This window comes from Chelonoidis abingdonii, chromosome 1, assembly GCF_003597395.2.
Source record: "Chelonoidis abingdonii isolate Lonesome George chromosome 1, CheloAbing_2.0, whole genome shotgun sequence".
NCBI lineage: Eukaryota > Metazoa > Chordata > Testudines > Testudinidae > Chelonoidis > Chelonoidis abingdonii.
The window spans coordinates 101,378,294-101,400,074 of NC_133769.1; the positions used below are offsets into that span (position 1 = coordinate 101,378,294).

Sequence of the window (21,781 nt, forward strand, 5' to 3'; positions counted from 1 at the left end):
CCAACTGGTGAAGATAGGAGTCTTACTCCTGCTGAATGCAGTTCAGTGGGGAAACAATATGATAGAGAAATCTGAACTATAGGTCTTGATTCAGTGAGGAATGTAGGAGCTGAAAACAAAGAAAAGTATAGCTGCTGTCCCAGGGCCTTCCATCTTCTTGCTCTACATGCATTAGACATCGTTATGGAAGGGCCCCAACCTTTAGGATGTCAAGACACTGTTATCTTCTTCCCCACCCTGGACATGCTCCTTGTACTTGACTCTAGTCCCACATTCTCAGATATAGGTGTAAGGAGGTATAATAAAAGCTGTGACATGCAGTAGTACTGGTAGAGACTGCTCTTTATTCCCTGGTCCTAAGGGTCAGGGTTGCAAAAGGTCATATTCCTCCCTGTCATGTGGTGGGAGGGGAGTGGTGAGTGTCTGCCGATTCTAGTGGTTACTGTTACAGGAGGCACTGACATTATCTTGACACCTTGCATCCAGGGCCGGCTTTATGAGCTGCGGGGCCTGATTGGAATACTTGGCGGCGGTCCGAGGCTTCGGAGGCATTTCAGCAGCAGGGCGTCCTCTCTGGGTCTTCCGCAGCACCAAAGGACCCCCAGCCACCGAAGACCCCCAGAGCAGGGCCCCCTTGGGTGCGGGGTCCTCTTCAGCGCGGAGCCTGATTCCGGGGAATTGGCATAAAGCCGGCCCTGCTTGCATCAATAATATGCTTTCTATAGTGTCGTTTAACTGGGAACTGTGTTCAGCTCTGCTTGAGCAACCCTAGAAGTAAAACTCTAGCACTGGAAGCATCTGTCCTAAGCTAATGGTAGCAGTACATCTGTCAACAACTTTTGTGCTGCCTTTCCTGCTTGGGGGCATAGTTTCTGCTGCACAAAAATTGTGTCTGCATACTTGAATGCATAGGGACTTGTGTGGTATTATTCTAGTGGAAGGTAGTGGTGACTATCAGTCGTCAGGCTGAGACATCTTTGAGGCTTTTATTTAAGTTGCAGGGAAAGCCTACACAAAGGTCTATATGAAACTAGGTGAACCTGTAATGTCTGAAATCCAGTTACATATGGATTCTGTCCACAGGTGCCAGTGCAATCAAACTGTGATTCTGCTTACCCTGGTTCTAAGCAATCATCTGTATAACTGACTCTCTTGTAGTGCAAGAGCTCTTTACCTCACTGGCAGGTTTCAGACTGCTGGGGTTACCAAGAAACAGTATTTTTATATGACGTTTCCTGTCTCTCTGGTTGCATACTGTCTATGTGGCTTCCTTCTTTGGATCTAGCCTATTAGAAAACTTCCAGGTTCTGTTGAGCAAGAGGTTTGCCCTGGCATGGCTAGTTGAAGGTAATCTACTGTCTTCGTGCTTTCTGGGTGGGAAACAAAATGAGAGACAGAAAGACACACCCACCCTTCCCCACAGGTGTGTAAGCTGCAAGCCAGAAGAAGAATAGGAGTTGTAGTCCCAACTGACTGCTGTTAATATGGCTGTGCTCTGTACAGGCCCTATTATTAGCCAAAGCCTCATTGTGCTACCATAGGGTGGCTTACACCTTAAGGGCTAGAGGACTGGGGTCAGCCAATCCTGATTACTGAGGAAGCATACCTAAGCAGGAATCACTTGATTTCCCTATAAGAGCAGAAGGAAGCTGCAGAGAGTATTCTCAGGAGAAGAGAGGCTGCTGGGAACGAATAGGCTCCAGCAGAGAAACCTGAAACTTGGAAAGGCTTTGGAGAATGGATGGACTTGAAAACTTTATTATGAATGTTTAAGTTGTTAAAATAGAACCTGATAGGGGATGGGAATGGATGGAAGTGTTTGAATTATTGAGGAAGTCCCCTGAAAGGCGAAAACGAGGCAAGGGACTGCTTGCACGGCCATGCTGAGGCTGAGAAGCGGCACCCAGGAGAAGGTCACTTGTTGACAACTTCCAAAAAAAAAATACGATGGGGGAGTTGGTAACAACTCCTATAGTTAAATTGCCTAATATTTTCCGTTATAAAAAACTCACTCACTCTTCCATTGTTTACAGAAAGCTGTTGATATCTGGCAGGAGGAACACTCTCCAGCTACAGAAATGTCCTTTCTTTATCCTGTGAGATGTTATTCAACCTTTTGCTGAGATATAAACTGTTAAAATTCACCATTTCACTTCTCTGCTTTTCATTCCTCAGGATAATTTTGACAGCATGAAAAAAATGAAACACATGAACATCATAAAACTGGGCTCATGACACTGCCACAGCAGCAAGAGGACACTAGTGGGAAGAGTGGGGTAGAGGAGCCAGGCTGGGCTCCCCGGAGCCAGCTTATGGCCCCAGTGGCTCATACCCTTCTCTGGAGGCACCACATGAAACAGGAACTAGCTAGGCTCTTTTCTCCTCTCCCTCCACCAGTGCAGCACCTGACCCCAGGTACACAATGGGGCTGGAGCTCCTCTAACTTCCCACAGGGGAAGGAGAAAAAGACAGGCCAGGTTCCCTCCAGCCCAGCAGCCAATCCTCCGAGCTCTGGAGATAAAGTGAGCAGGCATTCCCCACCATTCCTAAGTGGGAAAGAAAGGAGCAGGCCAGGCTGGAATACCCAGTGCTTGACCTAGCAGTCCATCCTCCCTCTGGGAGAACAGCCTTCTGCTGCTGCCAACTAGTGTAGTTAGGCCTCTAGTTCAAGTGGTAGCAGTCTGTGCTGTACTGCTGAATGTTCAAGGTTGAACCTTGCTGATGGTGCATGATGGGGCATAGTTACAGTTGCACAGAACGTTATTTGTTTTTACCTTTTTCCATTTAAAAAATTGAGAACATTATTATATTTAAAAAAAATCTCTTGAGAAAGTAATTTAGGTTGCAAAATGAAGCACTTAAAAATTAGGAAATCCCAGATTTGTGGTTGCTCACACAACTTTAATTTTGCTCCCTTCTGTTATGCATTATGCCAGTCTTTAATTACATGATCACATATCTTTTCCCCACAGGGCTCCTGCCCCATTCAGTACACAGGATGGATGCACAGGGGGACAGAATTAAGTTTGAGTGGGCAATAATAAATCTGGCATTTCCTGTCAAGTGCTTGACTCTGCAACCTAAGTAATGTTCTTTTGTGTGTGTTTTATGTATGTGTATATTATGGGCAACCTTAATAATAGGTGTCACTACCATCTTCACCTAACACTTGTGGTATAAGGCCCTGTTTTCAGTTGCTTATAACTTTGCAAATTTTTTACCATGTAGACTGAAATTTTCCATCCTGGGTGACTGCCTGATTTTTTGTGAAAGTTTCAGCTAAAATAGTGTAGTTGTTTCCAAAAATGAGATTCAGGAAAAATATGTTGTATTGCCCATGTTAAAAAAATCTTACAACCATTTTGTTGTATATCTGGAGCAGGGACTTGAAATTTGGCAGGGGGTGTTACTCAAGTATCAGGGATTTGTCTTTTGCCATCCTCATGAAAATCCTCCCAACCTGGGCCAGGTTATAGGCCTCTGGAAATTGCAGTTTATGCAAGCTCAGTAAGCACTTGTTAGCTGCTGGCAGATAAATTTTCTGAAGATTCCATCTATTCTGGGCATGCTCCATCCCAGGATTGCAGCAGCTGAGCTGCAATTCTCTTTCAGTTGCTCCTCCTAGCTTCCAGGAGCCAGTGGTGCTGTTCTTTGTCCTCCCTTTGGCACCCCTGCCCCAGTGTGGAGGAGGAAGAAACAGCCTGACTGAATGCAGAGGGTTGAGCAGGAGTTTGGGGGGAGTGAAGTGGGGGAAGGAGCCATAGGGTGAGGGTGTATAGGGAAAGGCATGGAGGAGGGTAGAATCAAGGGGCATGGATGGGTGAAGAGTGGGGAGGGGACATAAACTAGGGGTGAAGGTGGGGGCAGAAGTGTTTATAGCTATTTAGCATATGCTTCCCTCCAGAACTTGAAATTTGAACCCCGGCTACCCCTGATTCATTTCTATGCTGTCAATAAATAGTTGTGAAACCCTCTGGCAAAGCATATATCTCATCTTTCTCCTGATTAATTATAGGGTGACCAGGTGTCTGGTTTTCGACCGGAACACCTGGTTGAAAAGGGACTCTGATGGCTTCAGTCAGCACCACCAACTGGGCTATTAAAAGTCTGGTTGGTGGTTCTGTGGCGTTAAGGCAGGCTAGTTCCTACCTGTCCTGGCTGGCAGCACGCTGCGTCCCAGTAGTGGCCAGGAAGTCCAGCTTCTAGGTGGGAGGGCATGGGGCTCTGCGTGCTGCTCCCGCCCAGAACACTGGCTTCGCATCCCCTTTGGCCGGGAACCGGCCAATGGACGCTGGGGGGGGAGGGGCGGTGCCTGCAGGCGAGAGCTGCGCGTGGAGCCTTCTGGCCCCTCTGCCTAGGAGCTGGAACTGCTGTGTGCTTCCAGAGGGAGTGCACAGTGCAGTGCCAGGACAGGCAGTTAGCCTGCCTTGGCCCCCACGCTACGCTGTTAACCGTGAGCCACTGGAGGTAAACCTAAGCCCCCAGCCCTGAGATCCCCCAAACCTGGAGGCCTCTCCTGCACCTCAAACCCCCCAGCCCAAGCCCAGAGCCCTCACCTCCCTGCCCCAGCCCAGAGCCCCCTCCCACAACTTGAACTCCTGCACCCCAGCCCGACCCCAGAGCCCTCACCCCCTCCTGCACCCCAGCCCTCTGCCTCAACCCACAGCCCCTCTCGCACTCCAACTCTCTCTCACACAACGACTCTCTCAGACTCACCCCCGAGCCCACTCCTGCACCTTTAACCCCTCATTTCTTGCCCCACCCCGGAGCCCGCACCCCCAATTAGAATCCTCACCCCCCTCCTACACCCAACCCCCCTGCCCCAGCCCAGTGAAAGTGAGTGAGGGTGGGTGAGAGCAAGCCACTGAGGGAGGAGGAATGTAGTGTGCGGGGGCAGGGCCTTGGGGAAGGGTGGGACTAGGATGCTCGGTTTTGTGCAACTAGAAAGTTGGCAACCCTAATTAATTACACATTTTTCCAAAGCACCCCTGCCTTATTCAGTGCTCAAAATGGTGGACATTGCCCAATGAATGGGGAGTTATGAAATATTTCTCTTTGTTTTCCTCATGTATAGCCCTAAGCCTTATTTAACACACATCCAAACTTTGCACTGAATACAAAATTAATTTCCTCATGCCCATTCCTATTGTGAATTCACCATAATATCTACGTGTTTCACAGACATTAATGAATTTATCTACACAACATCCTTGTAGAGTGAAGTTGTGGTGTTATCCCCATTTTACAGATGGGAAACTGGCACACACAGAGAGAAAGGTCTAAAATTGTCAGAAATATCCACTAATTTCGTGTGCACAAGTTGAGGCTCCTAAGGCCTGATTTTTAAAGGTATTTGGCATTTTTACATCACCTTGTATGTTCAAAGCACAGCTCCAATCACCTTCATTTGCTGTTGTGAGTTCTCAACGCTTCTGCAACTTGGTCCCCAGGTCTCTCAAACTGGGTACAAAGAAAATTCGCTAGATACCTTCCAACTCTGCAACAAATGAGATGGATCCTATAGACAACAGACTCAATAACTACCATGCTGAATGAGGCGAGGGTCCTGTGGAAGAAGCAGTGAGAGATCACATAATTGGACTGAATCATAATACATATGCACAAGGGGGTTGAATTAAAGTTATTCAGGAAATCTTAGTTCTGTCATTTCTTAACTTTTGACTGACTGATTTTTCAAAGGTAACTTTTTTGACATTTTTTGAATGTATTATGGTTATTCAGGTGAATTTTTGAATATAATATATAGTTAATGTAAGGACCCTGGAATGACTGTAATTGTTAGAATTACTTAATATGCGAAAACATTATATTCAGAAGTGAGTTTGGATGTTTTTGTTTTTATTGCATATTTGGAGTTTGTATTTTGGTTGCTCTGAGCTGTCCCTTAAAGGACGAGATGGGGAGAGCACTTTTACTGTCGTGTGTGTTTGAAACCATTGTGTAAGAGGTATTACTGTATCTACACAGTGGAGAATCCAGCCGTTGTATGTTTCTGGGAGGTCAGATATTGATTTAACTTTTCAGAAAGCAAGCCTCATTAGTATTTCTGGAGGACTGGATGCCTTAGGGCTTTGCTAATGAGCTACAGTGCCTTTCCTGTGGAAGTCATCAGTGAGTTGTGTGTAAATATAATTTGGTGCACCCCAGTTCCAACTCCTGCAACACACTTATCGTTATCATTTGTACTGGTTAGCAAGATCTTCAGGTCAGAGGCTGTCCTGAGTTGTGAGTCTGTACAGCGCCGCCCTGATCTCAGGTGAGCCCTCTGGAGAGAGCTCCTGCTACAGGGGTGAAAATCATGTTACTCGTGATAAACGTGCGAGCGTTAGCATTAGCAACTCTGATGGTCTCACACACATGCCTCGAGGGTGGGTGGGGGAGTTAAAAACACGATTTAATCTTTTCAAAAAATTTCTAGCCAAGCTCATTATTTCCTACAGTTTTACTCATGACTATTGAACATTTTCTAGTTGCCAAACCTGAAAATAGCTAAGAGTTTAGGGAAGTTCCTATGTCTTATGCAGGGAGATTCCCAAAAATAGGAGTCCTGTGTGATTATCCTCTTCGGAGAAGTAGGATTACAATTCACTTTCTCTTTGTCACAGCCCTTTCAGGAGGCAGATGGCATGATGTGACTACATTTGGGAGGTGTCGCTAATCTGAGAGGAAACAGTAGAATGGGGGAGGAGAGAGAGTGTTGAAAATATGAGTGAGGACAAGACCTAAACCTGTTCTGGAAATAACAGTCTGAGAGAAGAGAAAAGTCAAGTCAAACCAATGGGTCTGTGACCGAGAGAGAGTCTGAGGGCCCCAGAGAAGTGGGGCAGCTCTAGGGTTGTCACTGGGATTTAGTGCTCTCACTTGAGTCAGAAATGGAAGGATTCCCACCTCCCTTCTTTCATGTGTAAAGAAGACAAAAATAAAGAGAGTGGAAGTGGCTAGCAAGGAATAAATCTTTCTTCTCTTGTCTCTCTGCAGCAGTTCGGCAAAATCCTTGATGTAGAGATAATCTTTAATGAGCGTGGCTCCAAGGTAAGTCCTGTTTCTATATCCAGTTTCTCTTGTTGTTTTGATTGCACAGAGAAAGAGGCAGTTCGTTGCCTAGATAATATGCTCTGCAGAGATCAGGAGGAACTGGTGTGATGGGGGGGAATGGAGAAGCTACTTCTGGGACTCTCTCCTGCTCCCTCTAACTCCAGAATCCAAGCATGGCCAGTTCTGGGCAGCACATCCAAATGCTCCCAAACATTCCTCTCTCTAATGAGAGATCAGGTTCCCCAACCCTGTGATGGAGGAGGGAGTCATTTGAACCCTCTTAGCAGCAGTTTTCACTGCAGAGCAATGTGGTGTTCTCTGGGGAAGGCAAGACAAGGTGACACTATGTGTTATGTATTGATATCCATAAAGCGGTTTTTATTACATAAAAAAGTGCTTATTTAGAGTAAGTGGAATATCTCACATATGCAAGGAATTTTTTCCTCGCCATAAAACTTAATAGACTATTGTGAGAAATACTGGCCTTCCTTGACAGAGACATCTGATACTTAAATTAAGCACCCACAATTTCCCCCAGTATGAACTCTTCCCCATTGAATTTCTATTTGCGCAGCTATTTTCACCTTTAAGAGGCATCAAAAGGGAGGTTTTGTTCAGCATTGATGCTAATTTACCTCTCTGGAGTCCAGGCTTCAAATGCTGCTCAGGTCAAATGTAGTGAATTTCAGTGATCTCTGTCCTAACTGGCAGTTGGGTCTCATCTCATAACCAAGATCGTCACAATGACAAATTGATGTGATTCTCTCTCTGCCCAGGAGGTCCAGCACTGGAATAGCAGGGAGTGTTGCAGGTCAGGATCAAGGTGCATTGGCAGAGCTCTGTGGGGGAAGCTTGCACAGTGCATGTCTATACTATGCTTGACTTAATCAGTGCTACGATTCCCATTTTCAATTAAAAATGAAAATTTCCTCTCTCACACGAGATTTTGAAGATGCAAGCCAGCTAAGCAGTTTATATTTTAAAATCCCTGCCTTTCCCTTGGGTTTGAAGTTCACAGCACTATGCAGTCCCACTGCTCCTTCAGTGATATACTGATATACAAGGTTCTCCACAAATTCTCACCTGTGTTCCCTAAATTACATTTTAAAATTCCTTAATATTTCCATGCATTCTCTGGAATCCAAGCAAGGGGTTGTTTTATGTCTAAAAGAACCAAGATTCACTTCCCACTCCTGACAGCATATCCCTCCACCCATTTTTGCCCATTCTGTGTGTTTTATAATCCAATCTGTGTAAATAGGTTTCTGGATAGTTTAGTTTGAGAGTTTTTTCTGTCTCTTTATAGATACAGTAAACCCAACATGCTTTTACCAGAAACATTCAGCTATGGCAGAAAATGTAAATATTTATTCTGCTCTGCACAGTTTTCTGATGTTTGTAGGGCAGAGCTGTCTGTGAATTAGCCTTGATTTTAGTAATTTCTCTCGGGCGTTGTGAACAGCCTCTAGCAAAATCTCTGCTTTTTCTGAAAGTAATCACTAAAGAAAAAACAAAACCAACTGACCTGTCAGAAAACCGTGGAGCTATATACCTCTTCCCCACGGTATTTGTGCTTTACAGTTCTGTGTGCTTTTCCACTTCCATACACACCCAGTCTTTGCCCCCAGCCCTGCATTAAACACCCACACCTGCCCTTTCCCATTTCAGGGATATTTACATGGAGGATTTTCTGGGAAGCCTTGAATTCTGATTATGAACATTAGCTGTGCAAGAAGATAATTTAAGCCCAAGGCTTCTGGTTTTCGGTTAAAACAAAAAACATGTTTGCTGAAGAGTCTTTTGCGGAATTTTGCCCTGGATTCTTAGTAAATATTTTTTAAATGAAAACAATCCAAAGACATAATATTCTGGATATCCAGTTTCCTATTGCTGCTTGTCAACTTCATAGCAATGAGTAGTTGCAAAACTGATGCTTGCTGTTTCAGAGATGGGGAACAGCTTGAATGGAACCCAGAATACACCCAAAGAATATTTGTTCATGATATTTTGCATCCTGCTGTACCCAAAGTAATTATAATTGTTTTTTAAAAATGCCAAAATTATTCCTACTTAGTATGAAAATGGGAAGCCCAAGTCTTACTGAGTGGGGTATAGCTGCACGAACCACCTGATATTCACACTATAACGTAAAAACAACAGTTTGGTGACCTGATGGTGAAGCAAAGGAAATGGATCTTTCTGGAGGCCCCTTATTCACTCTTGGGTTCTTCCCCTCCACTCCCTCCCACCTCCAAAATAAAATTTGAAATAAATTAAAGATCTGAATGCATTTCTCCTGCCCTGTGGTTTCCTTTGAAATCTAATTATATGAAACCTCTCTCTTCTCCTTCTCCTCTCTCTTGGGAATCTGAAAGCAGATGCTCTTGCTGCCTGCCTTGTGCTGTGTTCTCAATGCTCCACTCCCCTTCCCAGAGTTCCTAAAGGATGTAGTTTGTATGTGTGTTTGGTAAATATTTAAGGTATAAAGGTAAATCCCAAATTCCCCTGGTTTTGCCCCCATCCAGTATGCGATGGGAAACTCTTCCATGGTCTGAGGAGCTTTTTGTCCCTACCTAATGGTGGCAGAGGTTCTCTGCCAGAAATTACTCCAAGGCTGGTAAATGTAGGGATTTGAGAAAATGTGCAAGTTATAGCCTTCCTTTTGGATCCACTTGAGATGAACTGATAACTTTTCTTTCTGCATCATTAATTCACTTAGATGGGTGATGTTCTTTTTTTACATTCTGAGAGGAATTGTGCCCAACAGGGCAAATGATTGTGGCCCCTGAACACCTGAGAAATATGCTAACTGAGTCATGTTACATCACAACAACTGAATTGTGTTACTCATGTTGGAAAATTGCATTGTTGACTTTCTGAAGTGTGGGGGCGGGGTGAATTAGTTCCAAGTCATGTGGTGGTTTCCCCTAATCAGGTTATTTGGATTCCAAACTAATCAGAGTGCTCCTCTGATTGGACTATTTAAAATGACACTGTTGCCCCTGGTGGTCTTTACACCGAGTCTGTGCTGCTACCCATTCGAAAGTATACATGAATGTTATAAGGCCTCTTGGTTTTCTTGTAGTTTTCAGCTTGCCTAACAGAATGACTTCAGATTTCCCTTAAATGGGATTCCCCCCCCCCCCCCCCCCAGGAAACTAGCTGTTTGTTTTTTATTTCCCTCAACTTACCATAAAAATTCTAGTTCTGATTCATGTAAATGGTACAACACTCCCATCTCCAATTCACCATGCATTTTAGTGAACCATGGACAGAATACATCCAGAGTAGGTGAGGGTATATGATGCTCCACTTGTTGGAGGAGGCACCTCTTCTAGTAGATGTCCCAACGTTGGTACACCAGCTGAACAACTGTGCTTGTTTGCGGCGTTAATGCCATCTGCATGTTAGCTTAACCATAGAATTTTAATTGAGACCTGCTCCCTCCATTTCCTATTCCCAGAAGCTATAAGGAAACATTACACCAGAAGGAAACTTAGCGCTTTTCTCCTCATCAGTCATTCAAGATGCAGCATTCAGAGCTGTGCACAGGTTGATATTAATAACAAAATAAGACTACTTCTGAACCAAGAGTCCTGACTGCTAATTGGTTAATGAGGGAATCATTTACAAAAAAATATTAAGAGTTCAGTTTTAGTACAGATCTCACATGCCATTGGTTTTAGAATTACGTAAATGATGTCCCCCGCTTCCTTTCATGGGGAAAACCCAGACCCATCAAAAAAGTTAGCCCAGTGTCCTGAATAGTGTTCTGAAATTCTTATGAGAGAGAAGGTAGTATCCACAGGAGCAAATCCGGTGAAGCTTAACCCCAAAAGGGATTGTGGCTTGTTGGACAAATATACGTCGATCATATGTATAGAGTTCCACTTTTAGCTGCTAGCTGAGGAACCTTCTGACAATAGTGCACACTACTACTGTGGTGACCTGGGCTACTGGCCACATATTTGATTACAGGATTCTGGTTCAAGGAGAAATTTAATTCACACAGGGCCCCGCTCAGCACCACTCCAGTCCCCTGTGTAGTTGTATGCTTCATTTTAACATTTTGTAAAATTTCATACACGTTCTGTAAATTTTGTTCCGATCTATTGCAATTCAGACAGAAAACAGGCAGAGGTGGTTAGCAGGCACACTGATACATCCACCCACCCTTTATGGACTTCCTGTACTGAAGGTTGCCATGGCAGTCTGTGCTGCAGCAACAGCATCTCCTACATTCCTGAGATCTAAACCAGAGAAACCAAAAAGGGATGATTAGTTAAAGGACACTCATGTGCAAATCTCTCTCTCATTTCCTCTGTTATCCCCAAATAAATCCTCTTACTTTCACATGCTGTTCCAGCACCCAGTCATCACCTCTTCTTTCCCCAAGGACTGAAACACATCTCCTGGAGCCTCACTGCTAGAGGAAGGGATGGGTTACATCACCTTTTCAGACCTTTTTCTGGAACACACCCATCTCAGGATCTTAAGAGGGAAACATGAGTGAAGAAACAATTAGTGCACCTACAAAACAAAGAAAATCAAGCTCCTTAACTCGTGAAGCACCAACATCAGAATTTATATATTCAGAATCATAATATTGCCCATACTCCAGATGCAGAATTGGTCTGGCAGCAGCAGCAGCCCAAGTAGAAGTTATATCACCCTTGTGATAAAAGACAAGGAACAGCTTCAAAACACTGGTAGAGCGGACACTCCTCCCTACTTTTGCTATGCCCTTGAAAGCTGGGAGTGGGGGTAGGTATCTCATGCTGCTCATACAACTTTTATAGCACAGCATAGTTGCAGAAAGCACACACCTATTTTTTAAAAATATACCTGCACACTAACTTGCCTAAATAAGAAATTTGCACCCATTTAACTAAAGCTGTAATTTTAAACCCATTTAGTTAAACCAGTGCAAAAGATGTGTGGACACTCTTATGTTGGTTTAAGTCAATTTAAACTAAAGCCAAATAAGTCCCTAAAGCTATGTCTACACTGAAGACCTCACGGCAGTACTGCTGCAGCTGCGCCAGTGTAAGGTCTCCTGTGTAGCCTCTCTAGGCCAGCAGGAGAGAGCTCTCCCGCTTGCATAAGTAAGCCACCCCTAATGAGAGGTGGTAGCGATGGCAGCGGGAGAGTGTCTCCTACTGACATAGCGCTGACTGACAAAGGTTTAACCAACAAAGTGCCAATGTAGACATAGTTCATTATTATTTTCTTACTAAACTGAAATAAGTGTGTCCACACAGGTTTGTATTGATTTAACTAAATTGGTTCAAAGACAGACAAGTTAAATCATTGCCACATTCTTTTGTCAGCATGGTCTTTAGTAATTACATGGAATGAAAGAAATGTAGCCAAAATCTTTCCCCCTTGTTGTCTAGCTACAATTTTAGGCCTTGTCCACATGCAGTCTGAACTCAGGCAAATCCTGGTGTGCGCACTTTTATTTTGGCTTACTGGTCACTAATTTCAGCTGAGTTTATACCAATTCATAATTAATTTGAGACAAACTGAACAAAGTCTGGTGTAAAACAAAATAAGAGAGTTCACACAGCCATTTGTGTGCTGGCTTAACTAAATCCATTTAAAATCGCACCTAAGTGCAACTCTGCTTGTAGACAAGCCCTTAGTTTGATTTCCCTTACTGACCAGAAGATCTACTGTTCTCCTCCTGCAGGGTTTGGGGAATGTGTGTTCACTCTTTAAACAGTGAGAGCTTGTTTCTGAATCTCTTGCTCTGCTGCTGTTGGTGCATTCCAATCACTCATCTCAGGTGGATTATGGAGGAAGGTGGAAGGTCCCGTAATCTCTCCTAAAACCGTGGAAGCAGGCAGCCTGAACTGCTGGACTTTCCTGGCCATGTCTCTATGCTTCTGTGTCTTGACTGTGTCTATAAAGAGGGTTTATTTTCAGAAAAACAACTTATTTTTGGTAAAAATTAATTTTTGAATGTAGCAGCAAGTTAAGGAATTGCCCTTCAGAGGCTTTGTGTTCTAGCAACACAAGACAAAGATACTGCTGCTCGGGTGAATGTTCTAAGCACAGTGGAAAACAAAGAGTTAACAATGCATGGATTTCAAGGGACTGGTTTAGTTTCCTTTGGTTTTTATTTTATGTTTTTTGTTGTTTTATTGTTTTGTTTTGTTTTAATTTCTGTGTTCTGGCCACACCCAGGAGAACCGTCTGCTTTTGATTTCTCCCTTTACGGTCACATGGTAAATTTTCTTTCTCATTCTTCAGAGATGGAAACATTCAAAGACTATATATCTCTATCTATCTATTTTTTTACACCGCTCATCCTGTTGCTTGTTATTTATTGCGGAATCTGAGGCCAGACTAAAAGGGTGACAGTTACTCGGTCTCTTCAGGGCCCTCAAACAAGCCTTTGGGAAAAGAGAGAGGGGTGCTGTTGGGTTGCAGATAGCTCAAATGTTGCAGAGAGGTTTCTTTGGGGGTACCCAGTATTGTCTAAGCTTGATCTTATTTCCTACTGACGGTTGAGCCACTGGCAAGGTTGATGTTGGAAAGTCATAACAGTCCTATTAAACTTAGTCTACCTGTAATATTTAGAAAACCCTAGATCTCTCTTGACCCAGGCCTGCATCATCCCTGGATCTAGCCCACTGCCTGCAGAGGTAAGGAGAGCCTTTGCCCATTGTGGATCCAGTTAGCAAATATTTTTTGCTTGAAACGAGTATTGTTTTGTAAAGCAGACAGTCTTGGGTGTGAGTAGAAATTATCGGGGGGCAGGGAGAAGACTGTTATAAATGAATGTGGGTACAAAATAATCTCCATTCTTTTGTAGGTCATCTTTTAAAAAAAAGATTTTTAAAAATCGGTGTTGTGCCTTTTTTCTCCCACATGGAAATTTTTAAAACAAATGAAGAAAATAAGAATTCTGCCTTTTGTTTTTTTTTGTTTTTTAAGCCTTAGAAATAGCAGTAATGTCAGGTCCAGTCTGGTCTACTTTTACTGGGGTTGTAGTTGTAGGCAGTGTTGTCGTAGCCATGTTGGTCCCAGGTATTAGAGAAACAAGGTGGGTGAGGTAATATCTTTTATTGGACCAACAGAAGTTGCCTGTGGAGTACTAGTTGGAAGGCTCAGATGTGCATTATATGGTCTCATACTTTAATGCAGGGTGCATAGGTGTTGAATCTGTAACATCATCCATAGTCCAAAGTGTTAATTGGGTATTCGAATTAAATAAGTGTCAACCGAGGGATACAGTCTGAGGGCTTGTCTATGCATAAACTGGAACCAAAATAACTATATCAGTTTTAATTCATGCCTTTAGTTATTTTGGTGCAAGTCTGTGTGTGGGCATTCATTTTGGAATGAGTGCCCCAGTTTGATATTAGTTGTTGGTTTCAAATTTTTTTTACTTAAGTTCATTCGAAATAGGGACTCTTATTCCAAAAATAAATGTCCCCACACAGATTTACACTGTCTAGAATAGTGTGAAGTAAAACCAGAATAGTTATTTTGGTTCCAGTTTGTGTATAGACAAGCCCTAAAAATCTCTTTTCCTCGGTTGCTCAGTTTTATGTCATTTGTGATGTCAGAATTTCTTTTAATTCTCTTCTCTCCATAAACTCTTCCAGGACAGATAATAACTATGTTTTAAATGAAAAAGCAAGTTTTTATTTTTAATTTTTTTACAAGAAATTTTCAGGCTGCCTTTATACACCATAAAGAAGCAAAGAGGGACACAAGTATAACTTTTCCACCTTCACAGGTTGCCTTTAAAGGCAACCTATGGTCTATCCTCCTTTGGCAGCAAGCTCAGCTCCAGCATGTCTGAGCCAAGGTTCAAGAGGGTTTTATCAATTCAGATTGGTTGGCCTTCCCTGATTCTGCCCACCACGTGGTGCAAATTTTAACTCATTTCAGCAACACACTTTCAAACTGCTTTGAAAAAGGAGTCACATAGTTTGTTTTATTTTTTTAGTAACCAGGAAAATGTGATTGGCTGGAAGTTTCGATTCCTGGGGTAAGAGGAGACATGAGATTCTCTTACAGAAGCCAGTGTTACAATTTAATCATTAGCTACGATTTTTTCTCTTGATCTTAAAAAGACAACTACCACCACCAAAAAACACCCTGCTTTACAAATGAAAAAGGATTTTGTACTGGAAACCCAATTGTGAAGAATAAGGGCTACTGTGCACAAGGCTACCGGAATAGCAAATGGCTCAAACCTTATAAGGTTCTCATTATAAAACCTTAAAAGACCCTTGGTAAAATGATAGCCTACTAGCCTTTTGCCATTAAGCATGTTTAGAAATCAAGATGCTGCTACCCCACTTTAGCCTGTCTGTTGAAGAAGGGGGCTGCAGAGCTGAGATGCCTTTTCCCTGCAGAGGCATAGTCTTACATCACTCACATTATCTGGGTGTCTGTTTAGTATAATTGTTTCAATTACATCAAACACAAGCTTTGTTCTCCCTGCTCCCCAGGGTGGTTCCAGCACAGATTACTGTCTGTACACAACTGGTGGTCATTTTATACCAAGGCACAGCAACTAGGTACCCCTCTCCTGTTCATAAAGGATCTGAAAAGCAATCTGAGGTGAAATTTTCACCTTGGTTCCTGAGCTCAAGATTTTTATATTAAGAATGTCCAAATCATCAGAGCTATCTGTTAGAATGTATCATTTGCTGCTAGTTAAATTCCTAGTTAATTTAGTCTCGTCAGTCCATCCGTGTGACAGTGCAGTTCATCCCCATGGGAGTCAGTGTGATGTCATACACTGCACTGTTTTATGATTGAATGAACCTGCATGAGTGGAGGCATAGGACAGAGATTCTGTACGTGTGTTCCAGGTGACCTGGGCTTAGTAGGCCTGGGGCTCTGCATGTAAGGAGATGTCACAATAGCCCTTGGGCCACCATAGTTACCCTAATAGGCATAGGTGCTGTCTGGAAGTGGTTTCCATCATCTACAGGGTTTAGTTTGGTTCAGTGGTTCCCCGCCTCCCCGCTATACAAATTGTTCCAGCGCCCCTGCTTAAAGGCCAATGGGAAACCATTCTTCTCCAGCTTCAGAGTTCAAGCCCACCTGGTGGTCCCGCTTGTCTCAACACACAATTAGAAGAAACCAAGATACCCTTTTGAAGTAGGAATTGGTAAGATAGTGGTCTAGGTATGTAGCTGAGTTAGGAGGGAGGCAGCTGTGGGATAGGGGATGTCAGCTAAATCCTGTCTTGGCCTATGACATTAATGTACATAGAAATCTCATTCAGACTTATTATACTATATAGATTTGATATGGCAGTCACAGAGGGAGAATTTTACACCGCTCTTTTCTGATGATGATATATAGTGCTTTACATGTTTATATTTTGGTACCACCTAGAAGCCTGAGTTAGCATCAGGGGCCTGTCCTGGGCACTGTACAGACATAGAGGTAGACATGATCTCTGCCCGGAGAACTTACACTGGGCTTTACAAACATCTAATCTTCACAACAATTCTGTGAGGTAGGTAAATATTATTATTGTACCCATTTTACGGATGGGAAAAGTGAAGCAGAGAGGGTGACTTGCCCATAGCTACAGTGGTGTCAGTGTAGGAGCCAGGATCAGAACAGAGGAATTCCTGGGGCCCAATCCTTAACTCAAACCACATCTCTCTCCTGCAAGAAACTGTTGAAACTACCAGGTGCCTTTCAATACCATATAAAGGTCCACAGAGTAGCATAGGCATTAATTGGCAGTGACGTGAAATGTCTGGCTCGGGCTTTACCAGCTTCTCTACATCAGAATAGAATAGGGCCTAGGATTTACCTTTAAGAAAATTTGTCTCGAGTAACTTGGAACTTCTTTTTTGGTCTGGCCTCAATTGCTTTTACATTTTCTTTTCATTATTATTATTTATTATTATTAATTATTTAATATTCTGATTAAAATTGCTTTATTTTATTGAATTGAATTTCTTTTATTTATGAAACATGCATGAACCAACTATGTGACTCTAGGAGAGTATTGCTGAGTTGTGCTGATGTCAATTTCATACTGTGATATTTTTTCTCTATTTATCTAGAGATCAGTATTTCAATATATAATGATGTGCATGTTTTCCCCCCTTCTCCCGCTGCATGCAGGGATTCGGGTTCGTAACTTTCGAGAATAGTGCTGATGCAGACAGGGCCAGGGAGAAATTACACGGCACCGTGGTAGAGGGCCGTAAAATCGAGGTGCATGTCTTCAGTAATTCAATTTCTTCTTTATATTTATTCTTTTTATTTCTTTTTTGTGTCTTGCCTCACTTATTTCACATTTGGATCCCCGTCTTGTGTGTGCGTATGTTTTTGTCTGTGTCCTTCACCCCACTGCACTGAAGTGTACAAAAGTGACGTCCCCTCCCAAAAAATATCTTTGGTTGATTTGAGTATTTTTCTTTTTCTTTCTTTTTTTTTTCTTTTTAAGTTTGTTTCCCACCCACTCCAAATTTTTGCCCTTCTGCTGTCTTAATTTTCCTTTGCTTCAGTTTGTGAGGCTCCGATTTCCTGTTTGTTATCAGGCCTGAACAAAAGTAACTCAAAAAGTACTGTCTGATTTCTAACTCTGTGTCTGACAATAAAGCAGGGGGCAGCCAGTATCCTCTCTTTCCTCAGAGGCCAGTTCTCCTTCATATGAGTGTGAGCTGATGTTGAGGGCAGGGTAGAGGGGAAAAGGCACCGATTGGGCTGCTATAGCTGCCTTCTTGATCTGTCTGCAGTCAAAGTTAACTCTTAAAACTTCCTGTAAGGAGAGCTCTCAGTAGAAGGGTTAAGTGTCTGGCCAGAGTAGCTACATATGAGGCCGTTGCACGGTGCTCACCAATTTTCTGTTCCACCTTGTTGAAGGCTAACTGGCCCCTTCCCCATCTCCCTCTTTCTTTATCAAAAAAAAAAAAAAAAGTACTAAATATTAAAAAATATTAAACAAAAAAGCCGCCTTTTTGAGTAAGATGTCTGCATATTTTGCTTTTTTTTTTGTTTTTGTTTTTTTTATTTCCCTTTTCGATGGTTTAGCGTTTAGGGCCCTTCACTTGACTCACTCTTTCCATGGTAACTATACACAATGCTGGCGATGGTACGAGTTGGCGGTAAGTGAAACGAAAGCGCTGGAGAAGAAGCTTGTATTTTTTAAATTTTTCTTAAAGTTACAAAAACAAAATTAAATAAGAAAGAAAAAAATCCATCTGCCATCTCACATTAACACTACAAAATGTGATTTGACTTGTTGTCCCCACCCGCCTCCTTTCCCTTTTCCCCTCTTTTATTTTCAATGCTATTGAGTAATGCCGCCTGGACTTTGGATGTACGTATCGTTTTGTAGCAGTCTGAGCTGTTTGATTACTGACTTCATGGTGATTTCCCCTTGCACATCTTACTCAGAGTTACTGAACTCCAGTTTGGCTGGTTTTTATTAATGCACCCATCCCCTCCTCTCTCTCTCCTGCCCCTTCTTTCTCTTGCTCTGTCTTTCCCAGACCTGTTTGTAGCTGTGATTGTTTGTTCTCTCTCTCTCTCTGCCCCCCGCCCCCATGCCCTCCCTCTCCAGTTTATTTCTTTACTCAGTTAAATGCAGCTGTTGGTCTCTCTTTGCTGACTGGTGGTTTCTGATTGGTTCTGGCAATTTTTCCTTTAAGAGCTTGTGTTGCACTTTGCTGTAGCAGCTGATTTCAGGCATTTGCTCCATCTTAATGATTGTCTGTGAGACCCTCTCTTCTCCCTCTTCTCCTCCCCTCCCCTCCAATCAATTGTATTTTTTTCACTTTCTTTTATCAGTGTGTGTTTAACTGCATGCTCTCAGTCTCATCTTTGTTGTTTTCCATTCTTTCTTTTTTAAATGTGTAATGTTTATATTGTTTTTGGGCCAAAACTAGAGTAAATGTGGTTCCAGGCTCCCCTCGCCTGCACAGGCTCACCACTCCATAAATCCCAAAGGATATAACGAGACTCTTTTTTGGTTTACTTCTCCTTAAGACTGGCTTCCTTCATTCCTCTGGCCTCTCAGTTCCATTCTGGCCTGAGATTTTGACAGATCATTGATTCCTGCTAAGAAGCTTCACCCTCCTTGCAAGAACTCTGAGGCTGTGTCTGACACAGGGCTGCAGTAACTTGGCTTTCAAACCCCATCCATCCTTTCTTTATCAGCACCACCTATGCTGTAACACCCACTTGCTGTAGCACTCAGAATGCTTGGAACTATGCGGAGCTCTGTAATGAGGGTGGAGGGTACAATGAAACCAGGAGACCCATCTACACCTCTGCATTTTATTTTAAGAGATTTTTGTGAGAATTTTAAAATCAGAGATAAATAAATGAGTAACCCAAGGGCATCTTGAAACTGAGTTGAAGGCCAATGTCTCACAGAATTCCAAAAGTCTCTCTTGGCCTAGCGAGATTAAATCCAAGACAACTAGAAACCAGATTACTTTTCTTCTTGAAGACCTGTTTGTCTGTGACATTTGTGGTCTACGACATTTTAATGGTGGGCTTCTAAAAGGAGCTAGTTTATTCACCACCTGCTTTGTTTTTCCTCTGCCTCAGCTACAGAGATCACCATCCATACCACTCCAGTGGGCCTCGGACAAGCTTTTTGCCCGTCCAGTTGGTGAGCTGCAGATATCCAGTGTGCTCTAATGGTGGCAGGATGTCTGAGAATCCCAATTTTACTCTCGTTGGCCTTTTGTTTAAATGCATTAAGTGCCACAATTAGCTGTAATGTTTACAATTAAGTGGCAACTTCTAATAGTAATTTAAATATTTTGTATTTTTATAAAAGTAGCTGTTTGATTTCTTTGCTCTAAGATGTATAAGGTATGAGATATTGGAGAGGTAGTTATAATTTTCCCTAACGTCTTGTACTTCCTTCCCTCTCCTCCCCCATCCCTTTCTTGCTTTTAGGTGAATAATGCCACAGCACGCGTGATGACCAATAAGAAGATGGTCACGCCATATGCAAATGGTAAGAGAGAATGTTTGCGCTAATCCTAAACTGAAAGGTTTCAGGGATGGTGACAAACTCTACAGCCTCAAATTGAACGCCTTATTACAAGGTCTCATTGTTTCTTGACTACAGTGAGATCTCTGAATGCTCAGCACCTTTGAAACTCAGGCAACTTACTTAGGTGCTTAACTGTGGATTTAGGAGCCCAACTTTAGGAACTCATTTTTGAAAAATCTTGGCCTTACTTTTAGCTGTAAATATAACTCTCTCCTTGCAGCCAGGAAAGCTGGGGCACCAAACAGTTTGTCTCTCAGAGAACTTGTCTGTTGTCAACAATTTCCCAAGGAACATGAATAAGGAATGACTCAGTTGTTTTGTGGAGTGATTAGAAGTCTTGGATCTGTTGTCTACCAATCTCTCTGCAGCAACTCTATGTAGCATAGTATAGAAAGAGCAATACGCTTATTAAACAGTGCACGTTATGTGAAGAGGCTTTTCCTTATGAGAACTGAGCACCGTAATACCGGATGCTGTATATTTTAAATCTCATCCCCCAGTGAAATGAAATGTAGAATTTACAAAGTTGTCCTGGGACAGACTGAGGTACACAAAGTTGTCCTGAGACAAAGTCAGTGGTCCCCAGTTGCACTGAAAATGTTCCCAAACAGCTTCTGTGCAGTAGCAAGTTAAGCATACAGTAGATCATGAGAGAGCATGGGTTGGTGGTTAAAACAGAAGATTGGAAATCAAAAGATCTGGCTCCTATTCTTGCCTCGTCTACAGATTTACTATGTACCCTTGGGCAAGTCACTTAATTTGCATGTACCAGTTTCCCAAGTGTGGTGAAGCTTAATGAATGTTCGTAAAGAGCTTTGAAATCCTGTGGTGGTAAGTCACTATGGAAGTGCAAAGTGGTTGTGCTGTTTTACCCAGTGAATAGGGACAGAGAATGTAGAGGGTTACATTGTAATGACATATAGACCAGGGTGATTGGCAGGAGCATCCTTTTGGTTTGTCAACCCGTAAAGTCTCCATTATTTTAATGTAAAGGTGTATGGTATTTGGGCAGTTTGAGTGTACTAGTTAGTGCTTTTCACTGCCATGTGAGACTGACTAGATTTGGAAATTAAAATCCATGTCTGTCTATCCAAGTTCTTATCTTAGCAGCGATCATCTTAGCCTCTTGCTCACAGAGTTGGCAGTGCACAGGCAATACACCCAGTGCAACCAAAGGGTGTGCATTACATCATTCAGCATTACCCCCCCAGCATATTAAGTAGTGACATTGTTGGGCTGTGATCAAATCACACCAGAAAGATGATTTATAAGACCTCAAAGGTGAGGCTGGGTAGTTAAAATGTAGTAAGTTTCATAGGACTCCTGTGGAGGAAAGATATATGATATTTATTAGTAAAACCTGCATGGTTACCAAGTAAACAGATGAGGCCTGCAATGAAAAGTAAAGACTTTTTTGTAGAAATCAGACCTGATCATCTTAGGGTATGGCTACACTTACATTTTTGCAGCGCTGGTAGTTACAGCTGTGGTCGTACAGCTGTGCAGGGCCAGCGCTGCAGGGTGTCCACACTGACAGCGACCCGCGCTGCAGTGTGTCCACACTTGCAGCATTTGCAGCGCTGTTGTGAGTGGTGCATTGTGGGCAGCTATCCCACAGAGCACCTCGTCCCATTTTGTCGCTGTGGGTTGTGGGAAGGGGACGGAAGGGTGCGGGTCATTCCGCTTCCTGTTCCAACGACCCGTGCTGCCAGGGAA

General features: G+C 42.9%; 1 protein-coding gene across 16 annotated transcripts in view; it reads left to right on the plus strand.

The window, feature by feature from the left end:
* RBFOX2 (RNA binding fox-1 homolog 2) overlaps positions 1–21,781 on the plus strand; it is a 287,040-nt gene that overhangs the window by 233,956 nt on the left and 31,303 nt on the right. For 12 of the 16 annotated variants that reach the window (XM_075068580.1, XM_075068545.1, XM_075068564.1 and 9 more), the window contains 3 exons: positions 7,000–7,053; positions 17,173–17,265; positions 19,966–20,026. In XM_075068580.1, the coding sequence (XP_074924681.1) occupies positions 7,000–7,053; positions 17,173–17,265; positions 19,966–20,026 (208 nt within the window). The remainder of the gene's footprint in view (positions 1–6,999; positions 7,054–17,172; positions 17,266–19,965; positions 20,027–21,781) is intronic. The other 4 variants (XM_075068567.1, XM_075068573.1, XM_075068565.1 and 1 more) reach the window with 1 other exon arrangement.